The 22804-nt window shown below is 41.1% G+C and overlaps 1 protein-coding gene across 1 annotated transcript in view; it reads left to right on the top strand.

Moving 5' to 3' along the window:
- adam10a (ADAM metallopeptidase domain 10a) overlaps positions 1–22804 on the top strand; it is a 40993-nt gene that overhangs the window by 12926 nt on the left and 5263 nt on the right. Inside the window, exons 3-8 of the mRNA XM_079997411.1 lie at positions 8564–8682; positions 11121–11279; positions 14557–14657; positions 15029–15196; positions 15680–15772; positions 16000–16183. Of these exons, the coding sequence (XP_079853537.1) occupies positions 8564–8682; positions 11121–11279; positions 14557–14657; positions 15029–15196; positions 15680–15772; positions 16000–16183 (824 nt within the window). The remainder of the gene's footprint in view (positions 1–8563; positions 8683–11120; positions 11280–14556; positions 14658–15028; positions 15197–15679; positions 15773–15999; positions 16184–22804) is intronic.

The following is a 22804-nucleotide window of genomic DNA, read 5'->3' as shown; positions in this document are numbered from 1 at the left end:
GTTGTTTTTTGTTTTTTTGGGGGTTTTTTCCACAGAGCGGAGAAAATAACGCATAGTTTAACACAATGGTGGTGCTAAGTGCCACAATGAAAGTCAATTTGAAGTGCACAGCGCTGCACTAACTGGATACATATGCTGTACATAGTTGTCCCCTTTGTTACAGATCAGATCATACAGAAGTTTATTTTAACCTTGCGTGGCGACTGGATAAATAACATGGTGTGAGATGTGAGGGGGATAATGCTCAGGAAAAATCAGTGTTTTTAGCTCGTGCTTAGCAGCTGCGGCAGGAACCCCCCCCGCCCCCCCACCCCACCCCACCCCGGAGTCAATGTCACAGTATTATCGTGTGTGTGTGTGTGTGTGTGTGTGTGTGTGTGGTAATTGTCCTGCTCATCTATCCCAGACCAGGATTAACGGGCTAATCCTAAGTGATGCGGCATGCCAGAGGTCAACCAGCGTGGTCACATGTTCGACTGTTGTGGGGCTAAACAACAAACGCAACAGAGAGAGAGGAGAGAGAGAAAAAAAAAAAGCCAACTGTAGTAGAGTGCTTTTCAGAACCGTTTCCAAAGGGAAAGGCTTCTATTGGAACAGCCATGTGTAAAATGCCTCTTAAATGATTTTACTTCAACAGACGTGCTTTAGCCTGAGAGCCAGACGGATCTGCAAGCTCATGTTTCATTTGCTCCGCAGAATACGCCACCCTCCCATTCACACAGATTTCCACCCGACCTTGCCGGGATCGGGCCAATCTCAACCGTTTATCGCATATGGAGCTGGTTTGGTGACAATGCAGAGGAGAGCGGTTGATGCACCTTACCAAGACGGCCGACGTGGAGCGGTCGGCTGAATCCGCTATCGCAACAGTTCTGTGTCAAATGGACGGTATATTTCCTCTAAAAAGCTTTTGTTGATAAGAAAGATGTGTTTTCCGTACTTCTGACAGGATTTGGTAAAGGGTGAATTCACCAACTCTCGTTTCGTTGCTCTGAATGGTTGCAGGTCTAACCAGCTGCATCCAGAGACAGTTTTGTCAGCGCCGCTGATAACGCCCCAGAATCTAAAATGAACGGAGAGATTCCAGACTAATACGCACTTGCGAATTGGTCTGGCGATGCCAGGCTAGACTTGGTTCCTTTTTTTTTCCCCAATTCCAAACATTACTTTGACTTTTGGGTTTGACATTTTGCAATTCACCTTAGGTGGATTGTCCCCACCCCGCCTGCTTACGAGGCCAGCCGTATGACTGTCAGATGCTTAAGTCAGTTTGTGGTGTGCAACATTAGGGGTAGTGTTGAATCTTTTATTAGTCAGTGGAGAAACAACGTCTCACCTCCCTCTCTCTGGCTGTGTGATTGATAGAGAAGATACGATTGTCAAATGTTCAGTTCTCACTTTAGCTCTGTCATCATTGTGTTCGTTATTAGGCGTCTGTGTTGTCTGACTCACTAGACAGTCATTTGTTTCATAGATATTTAATTCCCGGCACAACTTTTAACCATCACATTTCTGCGGAATTTTGGTGATCTACATCTTATCTCTGCCCTGCAGGGAAGCGGGGGCCGTGTTTTGAAATTGTGAAAGGGAGGTCAGGCCTCGTTGGCCGGTTTTTAAATGGAATGCCCGGGGAGACAACATATTCAATGCACTCGCTAAAGCTTTTCCCAAACATTATTAAACTGGTGATGTATAAGTTGGCCTCGAGATTAAAATCTATTCATTTTCATCTTGTTGAAAATAGCCATTGCTGAAGAATCAGTCTGGCTCAGAGCGCTAGCCTGTTTTTAAATGTATTATTAATATTATTAGTTATTTATTTTGTTTGTTTGTTTGTTTGTTTGTTTATTTTAAATTATTGTTATTATTATTATTATTATTATTATTATTATTATTATTATTAATATATATTTTTTTTAATAAATATATAAAATAAAAAAATTATCAATAACTGTTGAATATGTTACCGCCATGAAGAGGTATATCAGTGTGCTTATCATGTTTAGATACCCTTTTGCATTCAAACAAGCCCAAGGTGTGTCGCGTAAACACACACCGGCAGCTGAACCATTTATTAAGGTACCACTGGCATTGTAATTGCCATTCCATTTTAATGGATTGAATACAATGTAAAGACAATGTGGCTCTCTGACCATAAAGGCAAAGGAAACGTACAGAAAATGAGTGGAATTGAAGTTGTGCATAAATCATTCAGGCGAGGAATATCGTGCTCACATCAAGCGTTGATTGGCAAGGCAGCACGGGCGTGACTTGATTCCAGTAGAGTTTCATTCATTGTTCTTTATATAAATAGATCTATACATTTAACATATAGAGTAGATTCACTTTGAGTAATTATTCCTTTTTTTCATCCATGCAATTTTTTACTTATGTATATCTGCTCCTTGTGCGTATGTGTACACATTGACTGTTTGTTTATCAGACCTCCCCTGCTCCAAAACCCATGGAGGGGATTTTCTCTGCTCTTGGATCAATATTTAATGGAGCAGCTTCTGAACACAGCATGCAAACCAAGATTGTTTTACAGTTGCTACACCCAGTGTTGCTGAAATAGAAGTAATATCGAGAGCCCACCCGTTTTTTTTTTTTTTTTTTGTTTGTTTTTTAATTATTTTGAAAATGTACCTACTTTCAAGGGTTTAAAATTCATATAATTTGTATATACTGTATTGTAAGTATCTGCTTCTTTGCCAGTATTGCATGATATACCTTCCAGGTTTACCATTTATTAACTGGCTCAAATTAATTCAACTACATGCACACGCATAGACTTTCTTTAGAAATTATTTGTCCTTGCTCTTCTCCCATAAGTATTTGGTAAAAATATTAAAACAGGTCTACAAAACAACTACGCATGAAGATATCTGTCGCGTTTTCTAACTAAACAGCCTGCTTGTGGATGACACACACTGTGGTTATGGCCAGGATGGACATAACATCAAGTTGTGAGCTGGGCACAAGATATTGTTTGTAGGCGTCTCTAATTTTGACATCAGCAAGTATTCTGTCGTTATCTGAAAAATCAATAGTCCATTGTGTAGTGGAGAAGCTTGTGATTTACATCCCTACGACACACTTGATTAACATTCCTAAAGTTTTCATTTATTTTCCTGCTAACATTTCTTTCTCCTGGTCTAATTTGCATTAATTCTCCCTCCTCTTTGCTGGTATTGTGCTGCAGCCTTCACACTCCCCTCACATCCATCACTCCCACTCCTCCTCTCTCACTTACAGTATATACGCATCCACTCGTGCTCAGTGTTAAGGGCTGAAGCAGATATTAATAGTGTGCTGAGTCCCTGAGTAGCTCAGAAAGTATTACCCCCTTCCATCCTGGCTTTTCTCTGCATTTCACATGCACCGCTCTGATAAACTGCCTCGTTGACTTGCCTCACAGTCAGTGTACCCAAGTCCCAAAAATCAGTCCATATATCTTATAGCATGTGTGACTCCAGACACTCAAAGGAAAGCTAAGAAAGGAGTGAGGTCTGATAGTTGTTTTTTTTGTTTGTTTGTTTTTTTTTACAGCCAAGGCTATTGCAATGTGTGGCATTGGGAAATTATTTTAGACATATCTCCTCAAATATTTTGCTCAGTGGGATCATGGGTAACAGTACAACATTACAGCCTGGGCAAGAGGGGCTGTTAATCCATCGTACGATCAATAAATGCATCATTATGCGTGAGTTACGGAATCCCGAACCTCATGTGATTCATATTGGTAGCAGGTCCCCCCCCACTTGATATTGAACAGGGAGGTCACTCTTGAGATGCCTTTTTGAAGGAGCTCACCACACAACTACACAACTCATTCCCTCGGTTTTTGGGGGAAAAGCCTAGATCATATGCAGCTCATGTGACGACCCTTTTTTTTGCCTTTCCGGCTGTGCTCGAGGTACCAAAAGGATTATGCAGTACAGCACGGGGCCACACAATTTCATGTGCTTTTCCCCTCATGAGATCATTCCTCAAATTCTTCGAAAGGAAGTCATACATTGTTAAAGTCTGCTCCTTAAGGTGCATTAGTTACTGGGGTATTCTAAGAGTTCATCCAGTAGATTTCACAGACATTTTTGGGGAACAATAACTTTCCAGCAATTCGAAATAACACCTTTTGCACTGACAATTTCAGTTTTTCTATCATTGATGCAAAATAAGTTAACAGCAGTTCATGGCTTTTTACCCCTGAATCGAATTTATTGAAAAAATAGATGTTATATTAATGTTTTCAGTCTGGCTGGAGGTTGTCAGATAATTGTCACCTTTCATACATCTGATGCAAAGTATATGTGGTGCAATGGATATTTACCAGGGCTCACTTTTTAAAAGTGGTTGCCAGGTTGGCAACTAGGCACCGGCTTTTGATACTATCCAGTTATACGTCATCTTAATAATAAAAATGTGACACAAGAGAATGTTTAAAAGCTTTATTGCGGTACCGAAACAACATTTCTTTGTAGTTAATGTTTTATCTGATACAGAATTTGAATCTTCCGAAGTGAAGTAACATAAGACTAAGAGCTGTAATAACACTAACTTGGCCCGATCACACTTAGCCTGTGTCTGTATATCTCTTTTACCCACATGTACAGTATATGCTCACCAAACAGAAGATAAGAATCTCAACAATCCTGTTTGTCCCCTCATTGATAACAATGGTAAATTCAAATTAGCATTTTTCCATTTAAAAGCAGCTGTCCACCAGATGAGGTCTGAGCCATGCTCATTATCAATGCCGTCTGTCTTCAAAGATAAGAACTGGTTATTGTATTGCAATGGCTATATGTTGACGCATTTGACCAAGTTGACTAGAAAAAAAGACAAAAACGAAATACATTTCCTCCATATGTTTTATTTTAGTTTGTTTTGTAAGTACATGTCATCGTTTCAGTTAGTTTTCTTTTTTTCTGTTTAGTTTGAACTAAAATGTTTTTTTCTCACACCTAGTTTCGCTTTGTAGTTTAGTTTAAGGTAACGGTGCAGGGATGCAAACAAATGGTGATAAAAGGTGTGAAATATACTTGTGGTGGTAGCCGACAGTTTTCCGGCTTCAAATGAACACGTCACTTCCGACACGGATTCCAGTTTTCCGAGCCCCTGAATGCAGCACAGTTTCCTGCTCTTGGAGAGAGCTTTAACCATAGACTAGAGCCGTGTCCAGCTCAGTTCTGACAAGTTAATCGATCGCGGGTGGATTGTAACTACCGGGCCTGGCTCGTCAGCTGGTGCTGCAAAGTACAACACGACCAAACCCACCTTCTCATCAGGATTTGTGAAATAGGGCAATGTAATTGGGGGGGGGGGGGAAGGACATGCCCCACTGCAGATGTACTGTAAGTGACTCAGTCACGTAGGCAGTGCATGCCTGTTCAAGATAATCAACAGACAAACAGACAGATTCCTCCCTTTTTTGAGTGCTGACTTAAGTTACTCAATCACAGAGCACCGAAGCCCCACCCCACTGCTGCAATGAGCTTGCTTTATGACCTCAAGTCGCAGAGCCCCTAAGCCCCGCCCCACTGCTGCGCCGAGCTGAGTGGCTCGCTGTCTGCTTGTTGTTTATTAATATTACGCATGTCGCATGTCCAAATTTCACCAAATTCTACACTGCACCTCCTTGGGTGCTGGGTGAGTGTGAAGTAGATCGGATGAAGGGTTGTCGAGATAATCAAAGGCCATACATACATACATACATACATACATACATACATACATACATACATACATACATACATACATACATACATATGGACTGAGATTCCTGCCTTTATAGTTAGATAATAATAATAATCATGTCTCTGCTGTCGTGCTGCCATCTGGTTTTACGGTTTTAGAAACGCCATTATGTGATGCTGCTGCCTGATATGCTACCACAAAAGGAGCACTGAGGCTGTTTTACCTTTTTTTTTTTTTTTTTTTTGTTTGGAGGTGTTATCTACCTTGCTTTTTGAAAGAGCTGCGTTTGTATTGCGCTGCAGCTGTACAGTTTTTGTTTGCTCAAGTTATCTGGAAAGTCCTTAGTATAGGCCCAGAGTGTAGTCTGTGGAATAACATTACTCATTATTCACAACAAACACAGCCAGTGAAACACTTACAACTTAAGTATCTTTATCTTATTAGATATTCGTTTTGGCTCAAGAAAAGGCTGCAGTTGCATGTTTTTTGTCAGTGTTTTCCTAATTGCATTTATTTTTAATAAGAACTATATAAATCATGAATTATCATTATTCATTATCATTGTCAATATTTAGGAGTTATTTAGTTATTTAGTTATCTAACTAATTAGAAATTGCTTGGTGCTACAAATGTTTATGCGTCACATTGGCAGGAATTTGACTTGCCATCTTAAGTGTGTATAGGATTTGTGTGTATTGGATTTCTCGACCCAATCCATTTTTAGATTTGAAAACATAGCTGAGCTTTGTCATGACCCATACCTGAAGTAGCATTTTGGGCTGGAACAGCATTTCACCAGAATGGCAGGAACGGTGTAGGTTTGATTTATGTTTATTAACAAGATTGTGGCGTACCGCCCCCTGTACAGTGTTATTACAAAACTGCAAAGAAATCCGGTCAAGATTTAATGTTGTAATTATGCAAGTGCCTCTGTATTCCCCTGGACATACAGTATCAGGCATGTGTGGGGGGCGGCGGCGGCGGCAGCTACAGAGGGTGCCCGATCACCTGGCCCTTTGCCCCATGGTGCCCTTTTTATCAGGCGCATTTTTATCATTTTAAAGCGTGAATGGGCATCAAGGTTGTCTGCAGATTGTCTGGGCAAGCTATGCATATTCACGAGGGGCGCGTCCTCTGCACGCCCGCGGCGTGTGCAGGTCACGGGCACCCTGATGGACTCCGTCACGGGCGCCCGTGATCTGCTCCCCGCTGTGCCGCCCTTAAACCTCTCTGCACGGGCCTGCATAGTATGCATGTGACCATTATTTTGATCTTGATTGAATTGGTGAGATAAAAAAAAAAAAAGTAACAGTTAATTAACAGACAGTTAATTTGGAGTGTTTTTATCATTGGACAAGGGTGGTAAAGCTCAAGCCTCCGGAAGATCACGGTTCTGAAATGCTACAGCGTTGTTGACCCTCCTGGCAACGGTGGATCCAAATAGGTGTTTGCTCCCGTAGACCGTGGGGAAGATACCGTGTCGGTCATACTTTGAGGTCAGAAGTTGGTGGAATAATAAGACATGAGGTAAAGGATATTGCATGTTGCAGAGTGGGGCATGTGCAAATTCATTGACCATGACTAACTGTTCCTGTTGCATGGAAACCACTATCTCTCTTTCCTTCTGTCGCTCACTGGAGTCTCACTCTTCCTCCTCGTTATTACAGAGGGAAACTGAAGTCACAATTCTGTACGGATGAAAACAAATACACGAGAGACATACCTCCCCTGTTCTTCTTTTCCTCTCTCTCTCTCTCTCTCTCTGTCTCTCTCTCTCTCTCTCTCTCTCTCTCTCTCTGTCACACACACTGTCTTAGCTAGTAAAGCTTAATTAAGCTCTTAGCTAATAAAATTTGTTTTGTATTTTCTATAACACAAAGTGTTGCTATTCTACAGTAGAAACATGCAATAATAATAACTACTAATTCTCTACTAATCCATTTTCTGTTCCCCATTTTCTGTTCCCCATTCTAAATATGAAATATTCTGTTGGTTAATTAAATTCTTAGCCATTCAGTAGTACTGTATATTCATTTACATTTAATTTATGAGAGACATTATCAGAGACATTTGAGGTTGTGACTCTGACTTGAAATATGATTATCAAGGTAAAAAATGATTATTAAGTTAAAGATTAATCTCTCAGATCAAATCACAAATAATATTAATTTGTTTGTCAAAAGTATTTGAAATAAGATATGATGACACTTTAAGCCACTAGGATATGAAACGCCTACACATCTGAAAAGTCTGATATGGGCTTAGAGGTTACAGTCGCCCCGCCCCAATCAAAACCACCCATGTTGCATGTAAGTGCCACACGACATTCACTTGAGAAGAAGAATCACATCTTAGAACCCTAGAATTTGTTCACAAATATTTGAGAGTGTTAATAAATCCTGACAGATATTAAATGAGAAGTTCAAGTTCAAGAGATTATTTGTCACATACATACACATATGGTCGTACATATATGCAGTGAAATGTCATGACACCCGGTGATCACGCACAAGCTCTATAAGCTCGAAAAATACTCAAATGTGCGTAATCGACACACGGATATGTGTCCATATAAAAATAACTCAAGTGCTGTTGGATGAATTGGTGCATTATTTTGTTAAAACATAACAAATGTAATGCTTGGCTTTAATCTTAAGGTGGATTTTCACAATATACACGTAATGTACAGGTGCTCTTGACACACGCAGGTGTCAGTGTCATTCCCCATATATATATATATATTTTTTCCTTTTATCTGCTATGTTGTTATGTTCCAGTCCCCATTTCCGAGTGTTTTTTTTTTTTTTATGATATTGGACATATATTTTTATTAACAACTCTCTTTGTCACCCTCCTTTTTGTTTAGGCAATTCAACTTGCGGATGAGAAGGGACACCTCCCTGTTTTCCCCCGACCTCGTCATAGAGGTTTCAGGAGAGAAGGAGCCGGTGGACACCTCCCACATATACACAGGGGAAATCTTTGGTAAGTTGAGTAAATATTTCCAAAACTTGCCTTGGGAGAGGTGCCGTTGTCATTGCTGCTGGAGAAACCTCTTTTGCTTTATTTAATCTATTTTTAGCTTTTGGCACCCCGGTAATCCAGTTTAAAGGCTGTCACCCACCAGCATACTAATACATCAGTAGGTGTTCTGTATGTGGGCCATACGGACTAAAAGGAGCGTTTCATAACACACTCTGTAATGTGGCTTTGCTTCCACGCTCTCGCTGGGTTTCTCCCTCGCACCTTGTGACGACGATCTATTTTAGTAGTTTCGTACATTTACGACGATAGAAAATGCATTTATTTCACAAAATACAGACATACAGAAACTGGTCTATTTGGTACCAGATGAAAAAGGCTGCAAAGATATAGACACATAGGAACACTTAAAGCCTTTGATTCAGGATATCTATGCTGTAGGTGCTTTCTCGGCTTGTGTGAAAGCCTCTCTTGGGGTCCATATTTTATTTTTATTTATTTGTGTGATTAAGGAACTCATAACTTTTTATTCATAATATTTATTTATAATTAAGTGGCATTTCCGCCACATGTTATCTTTAGTTTATATTTGGACTTTTGTGAGTGCCTCCCCCTCCGTTTCCAACTGGACGTCTTCTATTGTCTTCTGGTTCGTCGTTCATGTTGATTTACAAACTTGTGACTTTTTTTTTTTCCAATTTATGTGAACATCAGTTTTTTGTGAGCGGCAACAAATAATCTCCTGCTAAGTTTGGCAATTATATATGTTAAAACAGATTTAAACATGTTTGTTTAAAGGGAGTTTTTGTTGGAGGGTGTGCTATTGTACATTTTAAAACTAGAAAACCTATTGCAAATAATCTAGGCCTGAAATATGACAAATATAGTCTCCTTGATGACTAATATTCTGTATGTATATCATTGACTGTAAAATATTCAATTTTTGTACGTTTTTATTTTGTAACTTCCTTTTTCACATCGGGGCCCTTCAACTTCACCTGCCATCTATTTCATCTCTCATTTCTTTGTACTTCTATTTCCTGTCTTTCTTCAGCCTTCCTGTTTCTAGCGAAGCTCAAGTAAACCGGAGATAAACCCGGGCCAAGTTTTTTCCTCTTTTGTCATTTTTATGTGAGCGTGCGTCTGAGCACAGCTTGGATTCAGACTCTGAAGGATCGCTCCTCTTCCTCATTAAGAGGCGCGTGGCCAGCTCAGTTTAAAATTCACTTTCTACATCTGATGTGTTATTTATAACGTCTGTCCACGGCATGTGGACCCAAATTTGTATCGACTGGAGGGCACGGATAGCAGTAGTCCTTTATTACTGCTCCTTGAAGTTGAGCTTTTATTTGTTATTGCAGCATCAACAAATTATTTAAACACTCATATATATTTTTTTTAATACTACGGGTACACACTTTTTGTCAGGTATGATCTCAAGCTGTGAACCTGCTGTTCCAACATATTACTTGGACCCTTTCCTACTGAATACAAAGGACGTAGCTGAAGTGTTGTCGCCTTTGGGTCCCTGGTTCCATTTTATCTTAATGATCCTGCCGCCGTCTCTGTTGGAAAGGTGGGGGAAAAAAATCAACTTTATGTTGGTGGTAATGGAAACCCAGTTAACTCTTTAGCGGCCAAGCAAATGACAAATTAAAATTTCTTATTTGTAGAGGAATCTGGCTGATTACGGCATATTGGTGAAAGTGTAGTAGGTTTGAGAAGCACCCACCTTCTGTTAAGTGCTAAGACACTATTACAAAAGGCTGAAGTGAAGCCTGCACACTAAAGGTGCTCCACATGCACCTTTTTATAAAATACACAACATTTCCATCCACACAGGGGTCTTCATCAGGCTAAGGCAGATCTGTTGAATCACATAAATAGGCATAAAGCACTAGTGGCAGTATGTTTCCAGGTTTCCTCCTTACTTCATTAAGGGAAGAATGAGAATGCATGCTGGTATTGCCATACCTACTGTGGCATACAAAATAAAGGAAACACTGGCAATATAAATATCAAGCACCTAATAAGGAGTAGGGCTGTCATTTGCCTTTACAACAGCTGTAAACCTTCCTGGGAAGCTGTGCGGGTATCCATATAAGTCCATTGCACCTTGTAATATGTATTAATCTATCCGTATCTGTAAGTGTAAACGGCCCAGGTTTTGTTTTAGGAGGTAATTTGATCAGCCAAACTACCCAAGGAGGAGGCCACTACTTGTCTGATTCGACACATAAATCATACAGTGCAGGACAAATGGGATCTAGCTAAAATACAGACACATACATACGATAATACAGACTAATCAATGTAAAAGGCATGAATTAATTAATTGCCTGTTATGAGAATAGAACATCCAGGTACAGATCGCGTTTAAATACCTGGTGTAAATGAGCCCATTGCAGTAAATATTCAAACCCCTTGTTCTCTGTTCTCAGGTGAAAAAGGCACCCTGACCCACGGCTCTGTGGTGGATGGGCGCTTCGAGGGCTTCATACAAACCCACCAAGGAGCTTACTATGTGGAACCTTCTGAGCGGTACCTCAAGGACAACAACCTGCCCTTCCACTCGGTCATTTATCATGAAGATGATATCAGTAAGTCTCTGCCTTAATACTTAATTTACATCACCCAGTTAGGCGCATATATGGGAAACCGTATCGATTTATGTTGATCGCAAGAGAAAAATCCATATATATATATATATATATATATATATATATATATATATATAATGTGTGTGTGTGTGGTTTCAGCAAATATCTTTTTTTTTTTTTTTTTTTTTTTTTTTTTTTTTTTTGGTAGAAAAGGCTATAATTGTTTCTTTTATTTTCTCAAAATATTTACTCGCCAGCGATTTTTATTGTAACTGCGCGTACTTCAAACCCCCCCCACATGTACTACAGCTAATACATGTGGCTTTAACAAAAAGGGCATTGATGCCATTTTCTCGATCTCATTTGCATTTGCCTACTTTTCTTCCGCTTGGCTCCTGGTTCGCTACTCCCCCGTGTACCTGTTTTCTTTCCTTTTTTTTCTTTTTTTTTTTTCTTTTTAAGTCACACAATTTTATGCGACGTAGAAAGGTAGCGCCGTGTGATTAGTCCAAGCCTTCAGCACAGTGCAGCACCGCACAGTGCCACGGTAATCTCCACCCACTTTTATTAACCGGATACGAGGTTGTTTTTTTTCTTGAGAGAAACCCGACACGAACCATCTGATGTTTTCTTGAATATTTGCCAAATAAAGGAATGGTACAATCCTCCGCGGCTATATTTAATCAAATTGCTACCTACCTCGGAAGTATCAGGCCCATTGTGTTTCTCTAGTTCATATTCTCTCCTGAAACACACACACACACACACACACACACACACACACACACACACACACACACACACACACACACACACACACACACAATGATCCCTATTATGCACGCTTTAATGCATGCTTTAAGCTTCCCTGACACAGGGATGTGATGCTGAAGTTACGGCGCATATGAGGTGACTCAAGGGCAGCGTGTTGAGCAGAATGACAGATGGGTGTATGCGAAGATTGGTAAACACAAGGATTAGTGAAGGTCGTGATAAGATGGATAAATGGCATCTGCCGTGAATAAAGGAATAGTAGGTGGCCAATTGTTATTGGGTGGCTGGATGGAAAGCTTGTCAAGATAAAGATAAGGAGGGGACGACCGAGGGCCAGGCTTCTCCCTCTGAATCCTCTCAAAAAGCGATTGCGTTGAGCGTTGTAGGAAACTGATGTGCATCTGAGAGAAAAGAAGAAACTTTTTAAACAACGTTGTTGACTTCATATCGATGTAGTCCATAGGGTCCAACTGCATTTGCACAACACGGAATCGGCAGTAAAATAATTGGGATGCACCAGGAACCACTAAATAGTGTCAAACAACAAACGGATGAGGAAGAGGGGGATAAAAATAGCCACCGACAACACACACACACACACACACACACACACACACACACACACACACACACACACACACACACACACACACACGCGCAAGCTTGCATTAAGCAAACCTGACCATAAAGGGCTCTACATTACAGGCCGATATAGGCCATAGATGTTTTTAGACATTGTCAGATCTGTATTTTTATTTAACAACAACGTTCCTCAGGGAAGCATAAACCTTAACTTAAAATGGAAAAGGAATTGGATTGATTCAGCTGGTTTTAGGCAGAAAGGCCCGAAAGCAGCCCCACCCTTCCTGTTTTGTTTCTGCTTTTCACGGCCATGTGTCTCTCCTGCTGGTGACAGCACCGCAAATACACCCAAACGCTGAGAAAAGAGGATATACGTAATTCTTATCTTTTACTTCTTTCCCTCCTCCCCTAAAGTCATTTTCTCATCCTTTTTATTAATAGATACACATTTACATTTCTCCTTCATCCTGAATGCCTTAGCTGTATATGAATAAAGGATCCATATTTCCTAAACCTTATATTCAGCATTTCTATCTCACTGTTTTTCGTGTGAAATGAGTTTGGCATAAAATGTTCTTCCTTTCCGTATCAGCCATTAGTTCTTGTTTTGTTGTTCAGTAACGTGTTCGGGGGATGGAGGTTTCTCTTTATGCCTTCCATATCTTTATGCCACTTATATTTCATGAAAACAACATTTCGATCTTAAGTGTTGGTGAGAAGACGATACGAAACGCTGAAAAAAGCCCCCGTCTCATTATGTAACTGTATTTTTTTTGTTGTTTTTTTTCTTCTGCCGTTTTCAAAAGCCTTTTTGCTTTGCTTTTGAATGAGAGCGTATTCACCGCAAGGACAATGAGGGCCTTGCCGTCCAAATTGAAAATGCATTGTCAGGAGGCAGGAGGACATTGTTTTGGTCCGTGTCCACTCAGTCCAGTGACCAGCACGAGACTTGTCTTTGCCAACTGGCTGTGGAAGACGTGACTCATTGGCGTTTAAATCCTACCGGGGCCAGAACCTCTCAAATACCCATGTGTGTACCCATAAATTAGTAGTTATGAATGCATGTATGAGTTGGTTGGATGCTGACCCGCTAAGGCAGCTGTTTCCGTGAGGAAGCACTGGACCAGAACATCCATCGCCTTGACTTTGACCAAAAAAAAGAAAGTCTATAAATAGAATAAACCGCTAGATTAACTGCTCCCCTGGCACCTCTCCACTGTCCAAACGTGTAACAAAGTAAGAATAATCTGCATCTTTCTCATTGCGTTGCTTCAGCCTGTCAATCAGATGGAATTTTGTTTTTGCCTTTTTCTTTTGTCGTCAGTGAAGGATGACCGGGTTTTGAGAGATGGGTGTTGATGATAATGTTTCTGCTGTGCAACACTGTCTCCCTGTCACGCTGTAGGTGTATTTGCATAAAAATGTACCATTCAGGACAGGTTTCTGCCAGATAAAACTTTGAACGGATTAAATTGCAAATGTTCTTTTAAAGATGCCGACTCAAGTGCAGATACTTACTGAAAGTCTTGAAAGTTCAGCCTCCTTTCCAGTCCAATGTCAAGCGGTATTCCAAAGACCAATATTGAAATAAATTAAAAAAATATATATCCAACCGGCTTCCTTTGAACTGCTGAGAAACAAATGCATATAGTGCAGAAAACCAGTCAAGAAATGCCTTTTTTTTTTTTTTTTTTTTTTTTTTTATAATTATTTGTTTATTTTATTTATATATATATATATATATATATATATATATAATTATTTTTTTTGTACTAATTCATGGCTTGTTTTTTGCTTTTTATTTATTTTTTATTAATTTTTTAAAGTTTCAGCATCTTTCTCCCTTTCATGGAGTCAACCACCCTCAGAACCCTTAGCCCTGCCTAATCATTTGATTTTCCTTCCTCTACCCCACCGTCAGCTTATCCTCATAAGTATGGCTCAGAGGGCGGCTGTGCTGACCATTCAGTGTTTGAGAGGATGTTGAAATACCAAGCATCAGCGGTGGAGGAGCCGGGCGAGGTGAGGTCCTGCATCCCACCCGCGCTTCACAAAAGAACATGATGTTTCAAAGCCTCAAACATAAGCTTTTCTACAGCAAATGTCCTTCTGCAATAAATATGATTCAATTTCCTTTTACTATATGTATTTTCATGTCTGCTCAGGGTTATAATTCTGTAATGACATCTGTATGCCGCCAAGCCGGTCGCTGCCAGGAACAGGGATGTTATTTAATCTCCTGTTTTTATGAGGAACTTTTCTGAGTCGGGAATCTGGAGTAATTCTCTAAAAGGTTGTGGAAGACAGCGGCATCCTAAGTACTTTGACCTTCTCCCCGTCTTTCGCGGCCAACTCTCTACATATTTTAACCTTTTGATTTTTGACGTCATTAGTCGGCGAAGGAAGCGAAGCGTGCGCCGGAGGAGGACGCGTCCTACGGCCCGGTCGTCCTGAGGCAGAAGAGGGCAGCGGGAGTAGAAAAGAACACCTGTCAGCTCTTCATCCAGACGGACCACCTCTTCTTCAAATACTACGGCACCAGGGAAGCCGTCATCGCTCAGGTGGATGCTGTTTTAGATACTGTTTGGAAACGGTGACTTTGAATTGCAATTCGAGTATTGCTACACAATGACTCTGATATGAAAAATTCAAGTTCAACAGATTATTTGTCACATACATATACATACGGTCAAACATACAGTATATACAGTGAAATGTCATGACGGCCGGTGATTACGCACTATAAGCTCTAAAAAATTCTAAAAATACTAAAATGTGCGTAATCGATCTGGGTTCTATACTTATATAATATAATTAATTGTCTGTTGTATTAAATCTACATTTAAATCCTCCTAAATGAAACTTACCTTAACTTAACTCCAGCACTTACCTCACAGAGTAGAAGTCCTGGCTATCAAAATATCAACAGCAAAGACACGTAGATCTGTATATTCCAAATTTAATTGACAAGATTTATCAGATGTTGTTTTTTTTGTTTGTTTTGTTTTTTTTAACCCAACCACAATTTCTTCTTCTTCTTTTAGATTTCCAGCCACGTCAAGGCGATTGACTCCATATACCAGACCACCGACTTCCTTGGCATCCGAAACATCAGCTTCATGGTGAAAAGAATAAGGGTAAGTGGAAGCTCGGATTAGTAAGAAGGCGCAGCAATATATACTCTATATGGTCTTTTTTTTTGGGGTCTTCAAAAAAATTAACTGGCTCTCTTAACTCAGCAAAGCTTTCCACTGTGGGAACAGAGACGGCTTAAAAGTTTTTCCAAATGCTCCTCTCTGCTGTGCATTGCATGCATCCGCACTTTTATATTTGTTACTGTTAATATTTCCTCTTTCCGTTTAAGATTAATACGACCAGTGACGACAGGGACAAGAGCAATCCATTCCGCTTTTCCAATATTGGGGTGGAGAAGTTTTTGGAGCTCAACTCGGAACAGAACCACGACGACTATTGCTTGGCCTACGTCTTCACGGACCGGGACTTTGACGACGGGGTGCTTGGCTTGGCTTGGGTCGGGGCTCCCTCAGGTGGGTGCACGGCATGCAAAAAAAACCAAGGATGTGAGGATGTCAAAAACATAAAACAAAAAGATTAGTGACGGAATAATCTTTCTAAATTAGTTCTGGATTCATTGTCTAAAGGAACCCTCTGCTTGACGGCGCTGGGACTTGAGCTCGGGCTGGTTGTTTTCAGGACAGTCTCCTTTTGCACTATATGAGTGATTCAAGATTCAAAGTTCAAGATGTTTATTCGTCACGTACATATAAATACGTTTATACATTATGCAGTGACATGTCTTTGCAACGCACCCGGAGATTATGCACAATAGTTACTCAACCGAACATAATAGCTAATCTAATTCCTGCCTAGCTAACTAACTGAAACTGATTCCTTCAACGTAATGCAGTTAGTGAATGAAATAATATAAATAAAATAAAATAAAATTAAAATAAAATAAGAATCAAAAAGATAATACAAAGTGGGGGTACAAAATAGAAGGGAATAGAGTAATGTATATGAGATAGGGTATTTGTATATCCAGATATGTGCATTTGAATAAAGTGAATAGTATTTGTTTTCAAACTAAGGGTTGTGTTCTTCTTATAGGTCGGACGGTAGTGCCCGGTGGGTCGACGCGTCCGCATTAATGCATGTGTTTCATAAATATAGCAAATAAAAATATGCAATTTGAAATGTGTCGGGTGCATAGGACAACATCACTTACACCAGGCCTACAAAAGTACTGATAGAACAGTAGAATATAATGCATGAAAGAGAGTGAAATGCATGACAGATTCTGGAATGACCTTTTACCTGTTCATTTTTGAATCAAATAAATCTTGCGGGTCTCGCTTTGAAAATGCAACTAAACATATCGTCCAGGCGCTCTGCCATCCTGCTGTCTGATCGACTGTAGCAGACATTTTTATTGTTGTCATCATTATTGTTCTATTATTTTCAAATGACATGGATTTCTCTACCTCTACCAACGACTTCTTCCGTTCATTAGAGATCTGTTTACTCCAGACTCGCTCGATCTTTCATCAGTAAGATAATTGCTTTTGTAAGAAACAGAATTGGAGACGGCTCTGCGGTTGTCGCTGCTCGGCCCGACTGTGTCTGGATGCTGATGTTCATAATGAGCAGAACTTGGTAAAGCCTCCATGTCGGCATTAACCCGAGCGCACGCATGCGTTGAGCGCACGCATCTCTCTCTCTCTCTCTCCGCTCCCGCTCCATCCCTTTCTATAGACGTGTGCTGTGAAATATCTTTTCCAAGAGCTGGATAGTGAATTCATTTTTCAACTTAAGGTTTCTTGATCTGTCAGCACTTTTCTTTTTTTTTTTTTTTTTTTTTTTTTTTTTTTTTTTCTTTTGCTCCATTTGCGTGAGCGTCAGAGCTGCAGCGCTCTCTTGCTCCGTCACACAAGGGTGGAGAGGATGAAGAACTGAAAATCATTTGGGAAAAGCCTCAAATCAGTCCAGGTTCACGGGGGTTGCTTTCATGCAGAAACCTGCGTGTTATCTTGGTTTTGCAGCGATTGTGCTGTATTAAAGGTTTGAACTAAAATCTCATCATGAGGTATGAGTCGACATCTCAACTTTTCAGTTTTCACATGGTTCTTTATGGGAACGGCATTATGTAATTTCCCATTATTTACCGGTGCACCTGGATGAAGGCATGCAGACAAATTAACACACAGATTGTATCTTAGAGCACTCAGCCAGAGAGAGATTGGACACTTTCTTTCTCTGTTTCTGCAGCGCTGTCACTCTAAAGGTGGAGATTAAACTTAACACTTAAAACACGTCCCGGAACACCGTCAGCAGAATACTCAATAAGAACTCAATAAGACCTCTGCAGTGAAAGAAGCACGGGTGCGACATGCGAGAGGAACTGGGAGTGGTTTTGCATTACATAAAAATGGAAAAAGAAAGAAAATAAAAGATAGTGAAGTCAAACTCAATGTCATCTATTGGCAGTACCCGTATTTCCTCAAATCGTGCCCGGGGCTTTTATGATTATTATTATTTTTTTTTTTTTACGACTATTTTTTTGTTCAGAGACACAGGCACGGCCGCGACGCACAGTGGACCAGAGATCACTCTCTGTCCATTACGCAGTCCACTGTCCTGAGCCAAGACAGAACATCCCTTTTTGTTTAAAATGTTTGTATCATACAAGTGGAAACGAACCAAATCAATTGATCTAAGACTAAAAACACAGTAACACCAGCACAGGAACCACACGGGATGCACGGTGCCGGCACAGCAGGGACACACACACACACACACACACACACACACACACTCACAAACACACAAACACACGCACAGACTCAGATTCAGCCGTGTTTACCCTTTTAAGTTGAGTACCGTTATATATTTTAGGAGTTGCTTTAAATATAAAACATGCTTCAAAGGTTGCAGCTCCGGGGGGCAAACAAGCTTGTTGACCCGGAAAGGGAGGTTCAAGTCCGTCCCCTGCCATGACAGCATTTGGACCGATCACGACAAGGGGAGCTCTCCGGGCGAGAGAAAGACGAAAGACAAAGTTGGCCACTGGGGCCTTGCGCAGAGAGCACGGCGAGAACCAAGATCACCGCGTCCGTTTATTCGGATCATGTTCCGAACACGTCTTTTTGTTTGAAAACCTCTACTTTTGAAGTGTACCTCCACCCTAATCGAATTTAGTTTCTCCTCTGTAGTGACAGTCTTTTTGATTACTTGTCGGCCCTGATCTTTGGAGAACAAAGGGAATCGATGCCACAACGCCGAGACAAACAGACAGTTATGACCCTTTCACTTACTCAGTATTTATATTGACTATTCTGCTTTGAGTTACATTCAGCTCTTTAATGTTCATTATACAGATTTGATTTTTCTTCATTAGTCTTATTACTTTTTGTACCTTGTATGTTGGTGGGTTGGACTATATACTGTATATATATTTTTTTTTTACCCCCCACTGGGATGAATCAAGTGAAATCTATTTGAATCACACTTAAAACATATAATATATGTTTTAAGTGTGATTCGAAAAGATTTCACTTATACAGTATGTATATTATGGTTACATGGTTACATTACATGGTTACATTACATTTAGCAGACGCTTTTATCCAAAGCGACTTACAGTTATTCAAACACCGACGGACGCAGCCATCAGGAGCAATTAGGGGTTAAGTGTCTTGCTCAAGGACACTACAGCATGCTAGCAGGAGGAGCCTGGGATCCAACCAGCAACCTTTAGATCACTAGACCACCAGCTCTACCTCCTGAGCTACCATCCCCAAAATGGAGTGCACTTAGACACTGCTAGTTGCATCTTTGAAATGAATTTGTCGAAACTTGGATAGATATAAACTAACTATATAACTTAGAAATAACGGAAAAACAACACAAATAAGAGATAAAAATGAGACCTAAAAGGTGGGTGTGTGGGTGGGGGGGTGGTTGTGGGTGTGGGTGTGTGGTCCTATTAGAATACTTTAATAAGTTTAAGTTCAAGAGATTATTTGTCCCATACATATACAGTACATACGGTCATACATAGTGAAATGTCATGACACCCGTTGATCTTCGCACTATAAGCTATAAAAAATTCATAAACAGTGAAGAATATAAATGTTGATAAACCTGTCTGGTAATGTCCTGTCTGGCCGATAATCGCTGCCTGGTCCAGTTGGGACCATCCCGTTTGTTTCAGAATTTTGGACTTGGCCTCTTTCTCAGGCCGTACTACACGTTCAGAATTGGTGTTTAAAGCCAAATTTCACCCCCGATGCTGTACTTTCTTTGTAATAGTGTGAGTTGCAGGATGAAATGTATTCATAGAATGTGTTCATCTAATGCGTTAATTATGTGGTAATGTAATTTTTTTTTTTACCAGTCTCCATTTCTCCACCTGCATGAGTGACGCTCCCTCATGATGTGTGTACCTTGTGGCTAATATTTGCTCTGTAGTGAAGAGCTTACACGCACGCACGCACACACACACACGGTGCTTGTTACATTTTCTTTCAGTTATCTTTTTCGCCATCGGCTTTGAAGTTCAGAAGCCGCACTCCCAACATTCTGTCGCGTTGCAGCACAGAACAACAAACCGATCAATACAAGCAAATGAGCCGCTCTGAGGTGAATTAATTGATCCAGGAGACGAGTTGCAAAGTTGAACGGCTCGGATTGAGCTGTGGCCTGAATGTAACGCTAACATCTGTCACAGAGGCAGGTCGAACTCAACTAATGGCCTTTTTTTTTTTAAATATTTTTTATTGCATTTAAACAAACTAGTACATGCCCAGTAAAGGAAAAAAACAAAGTAAGACTTTCTAAGACATTTGAATGGCACAGTTTAACAAAATGTCAGTGATTCAGCCCTGTGTTCCACAATGGAAGACTAAACCGCCGGTTTGAGTCATACACCAGGGAAAGACAGTCTCTGTGACTCAGTTGCAGAGCCCTGCCCCGCTGGCTCGCTGTTCGCTGTTTATTGAAAGATTATTAATATTACGCGTGTCACGTGTCCAAATTGCACCAAATTCGACACTGCACATCCTCGTGTCCCCAGCGACGCACGCGCCGAGTGTGAAGTAGATCCGATGAGCCGTCGTCGAGATAGTCGAAGGCCATACAGGCAGACACACACATATGCCTCCCTTTATAGTTAGATTATAGTGAGAAGATTGGATAGTCAGATGCCTTTTAGACTAACCCTAAACGGTTCAGACAGCCAAGCCACACACACGCACACACACCATGGTTGTCTGCACAGAAACCTGAAGCCAGAGCACTTCAGACAGTGTGAAGCAGTCTCCCTAATCCCTGGACTCCGGCGTTATGGGAAATGGAAGCGTGTTGTCTCTTCCCTGCATCCCCGCTCCGGGGCACGGCCTCTTCCAGGCAAGGCGAGATTTACTGCAACTCACTGCAATGCTTGTCACCGTCCGCTTCTGGAAGACACATTTATATACAGCACACACTTTCTCACAATGCTGAGCACTCACAATGAGAGCAGACACACACACACACACCCACACACACACACACACACACACACACAAACACACAGGCGCTCTGATTGGAAAAGTCAAGCTTCATCATGTTTTTTGTTCCACAATGTGCAAAATGTGTCTGAGTTTTCATTTTGTCTACCTTGTTTCTGTGACTTCTTTGAGCTGTTGGTACTGCGGCCACAGTTTTCTGAGCAATTCTCTCCATAACGCGTACTGAATTATTTTTGTTTTTTTTGGTTTTGTTTTTTTTCTTTGGCCCCTGGTAACATTGGCTTATCAGCGAGGATGTTGTGTTGTGCCTGGTTCCCGTGCACTTTGTTGCTCATTACTCTGGTACAAATTGAACGGACAAGAAAAAGTAAATAGTTCTCACATCTTCTTGCTCTGCAGCAATTAATCTAATTGCTTTTTTTTTTTTCAATCTGTTCGTAACAGATGATCAGAAGTATCTTTTTTGGCTCACTATATCAATATCGAGCATGATTGTTTTTTATTTTATTCAATTGCTTGCTTGGGTTTAACTAATGAAAGCACTGAGACAGTTTCTGAAGCTGTCTTTTAACTGCATTCAGAACAAGAGAAATATCCGTTTGCCGCTCATATATATATATATTATTATTTTTTAATTAATTTGTTTGTTTTGTCCAGAATATTTGGTAGATTACATTGTTTAATCTACTTCCCTTATTTTGATTACGTTAAGTGGTGGCCTGTATAATGACTTATTGCAGTGTAAAACAGCAATTGCAGGTCATAAAGATGCATTGTGATTGCATTGTCATAAAGATTATTGTTATCATGGTTCCACAGTGTACAGGACCCCACAGGGACCCATCTTATACATATGTGTACTTACAAAACAATTGGTCTGTTACAACATTTCATGGTTTAGTAAATCCCTTTGAATGCCGCGTGTGAATGCTCTGTCTGACCTCTAAAGCTCTCTGCTGCGGCAACCAAACTGTAGTTATTCTGATGTGGTAGTTAGGGCACTGTGTACTTCACACTGTGTAAAACCTGTAAGGGCCAATTTCCACTGCATGTTTACCACCAGCACACATTGAGCACTGAGGTTTCTGTGGAGGCGGGTGGGTTGGTGTTGGGTTGGTGTTGGGGTGTGGTTGGTTTAGGGGGCGACCAGGTGGGCCCCCTGCTGGCTGGGTTTGAGTCCTGGCAGCTTTGGTGCCGGGTGCCGGGTGGTTTCTGGCCTGCTGCGACCCGGCCGGGCTGAGGTGAGTGCCACCAGGTGCTTTCCAGGGCCCCTTGGGGGCTGCTCGCTGTCTTGGGTTTGGGTTGCATTGGCAGTGTGGGAGGCGGGTGGGGCATCTGGCCGGTCGCGGTATTGCGGGCTTCACCTTTGGACGGGTCGTTGGCGGGCACAGGGACTTGCCTGTGGGGCCGCCAGTTCTGGCGGGGTGTCAGCATGGGACCTGGCCCCGGGTCTGTGGTCCGTGCCTGGTGCCCGCGGCCCGAGGCCAGAGGGGTGGGTTGTATGTGTGCGCTTCAGGGATGCAGGGTCTCTTGCTCTCTGGGACTGGTTTATGCTACTCAGGCTCCAGGATTCTCTGGGGGCTTGGGTGTTTTCTGTGGCTGCAGGGCATGGTGCTCAGGGCTTTCCTGCGGTCGTTGAGT

This window comes from Zeus faber (assembly GCF_960531495.2).
Source record: "Zeus faber genome assembly, chromosome: 3".
Lineage (NCBI taxonomy): Eukaryota > Metazoa > Chordata > Actinopteri > Zeiformes > Zeidae > Zeus > Zeus faber.
Note: the sequence above shows the minus strand (reverse complement) of the source record. Positions and strands in the feature narration are given on the sequence as shown.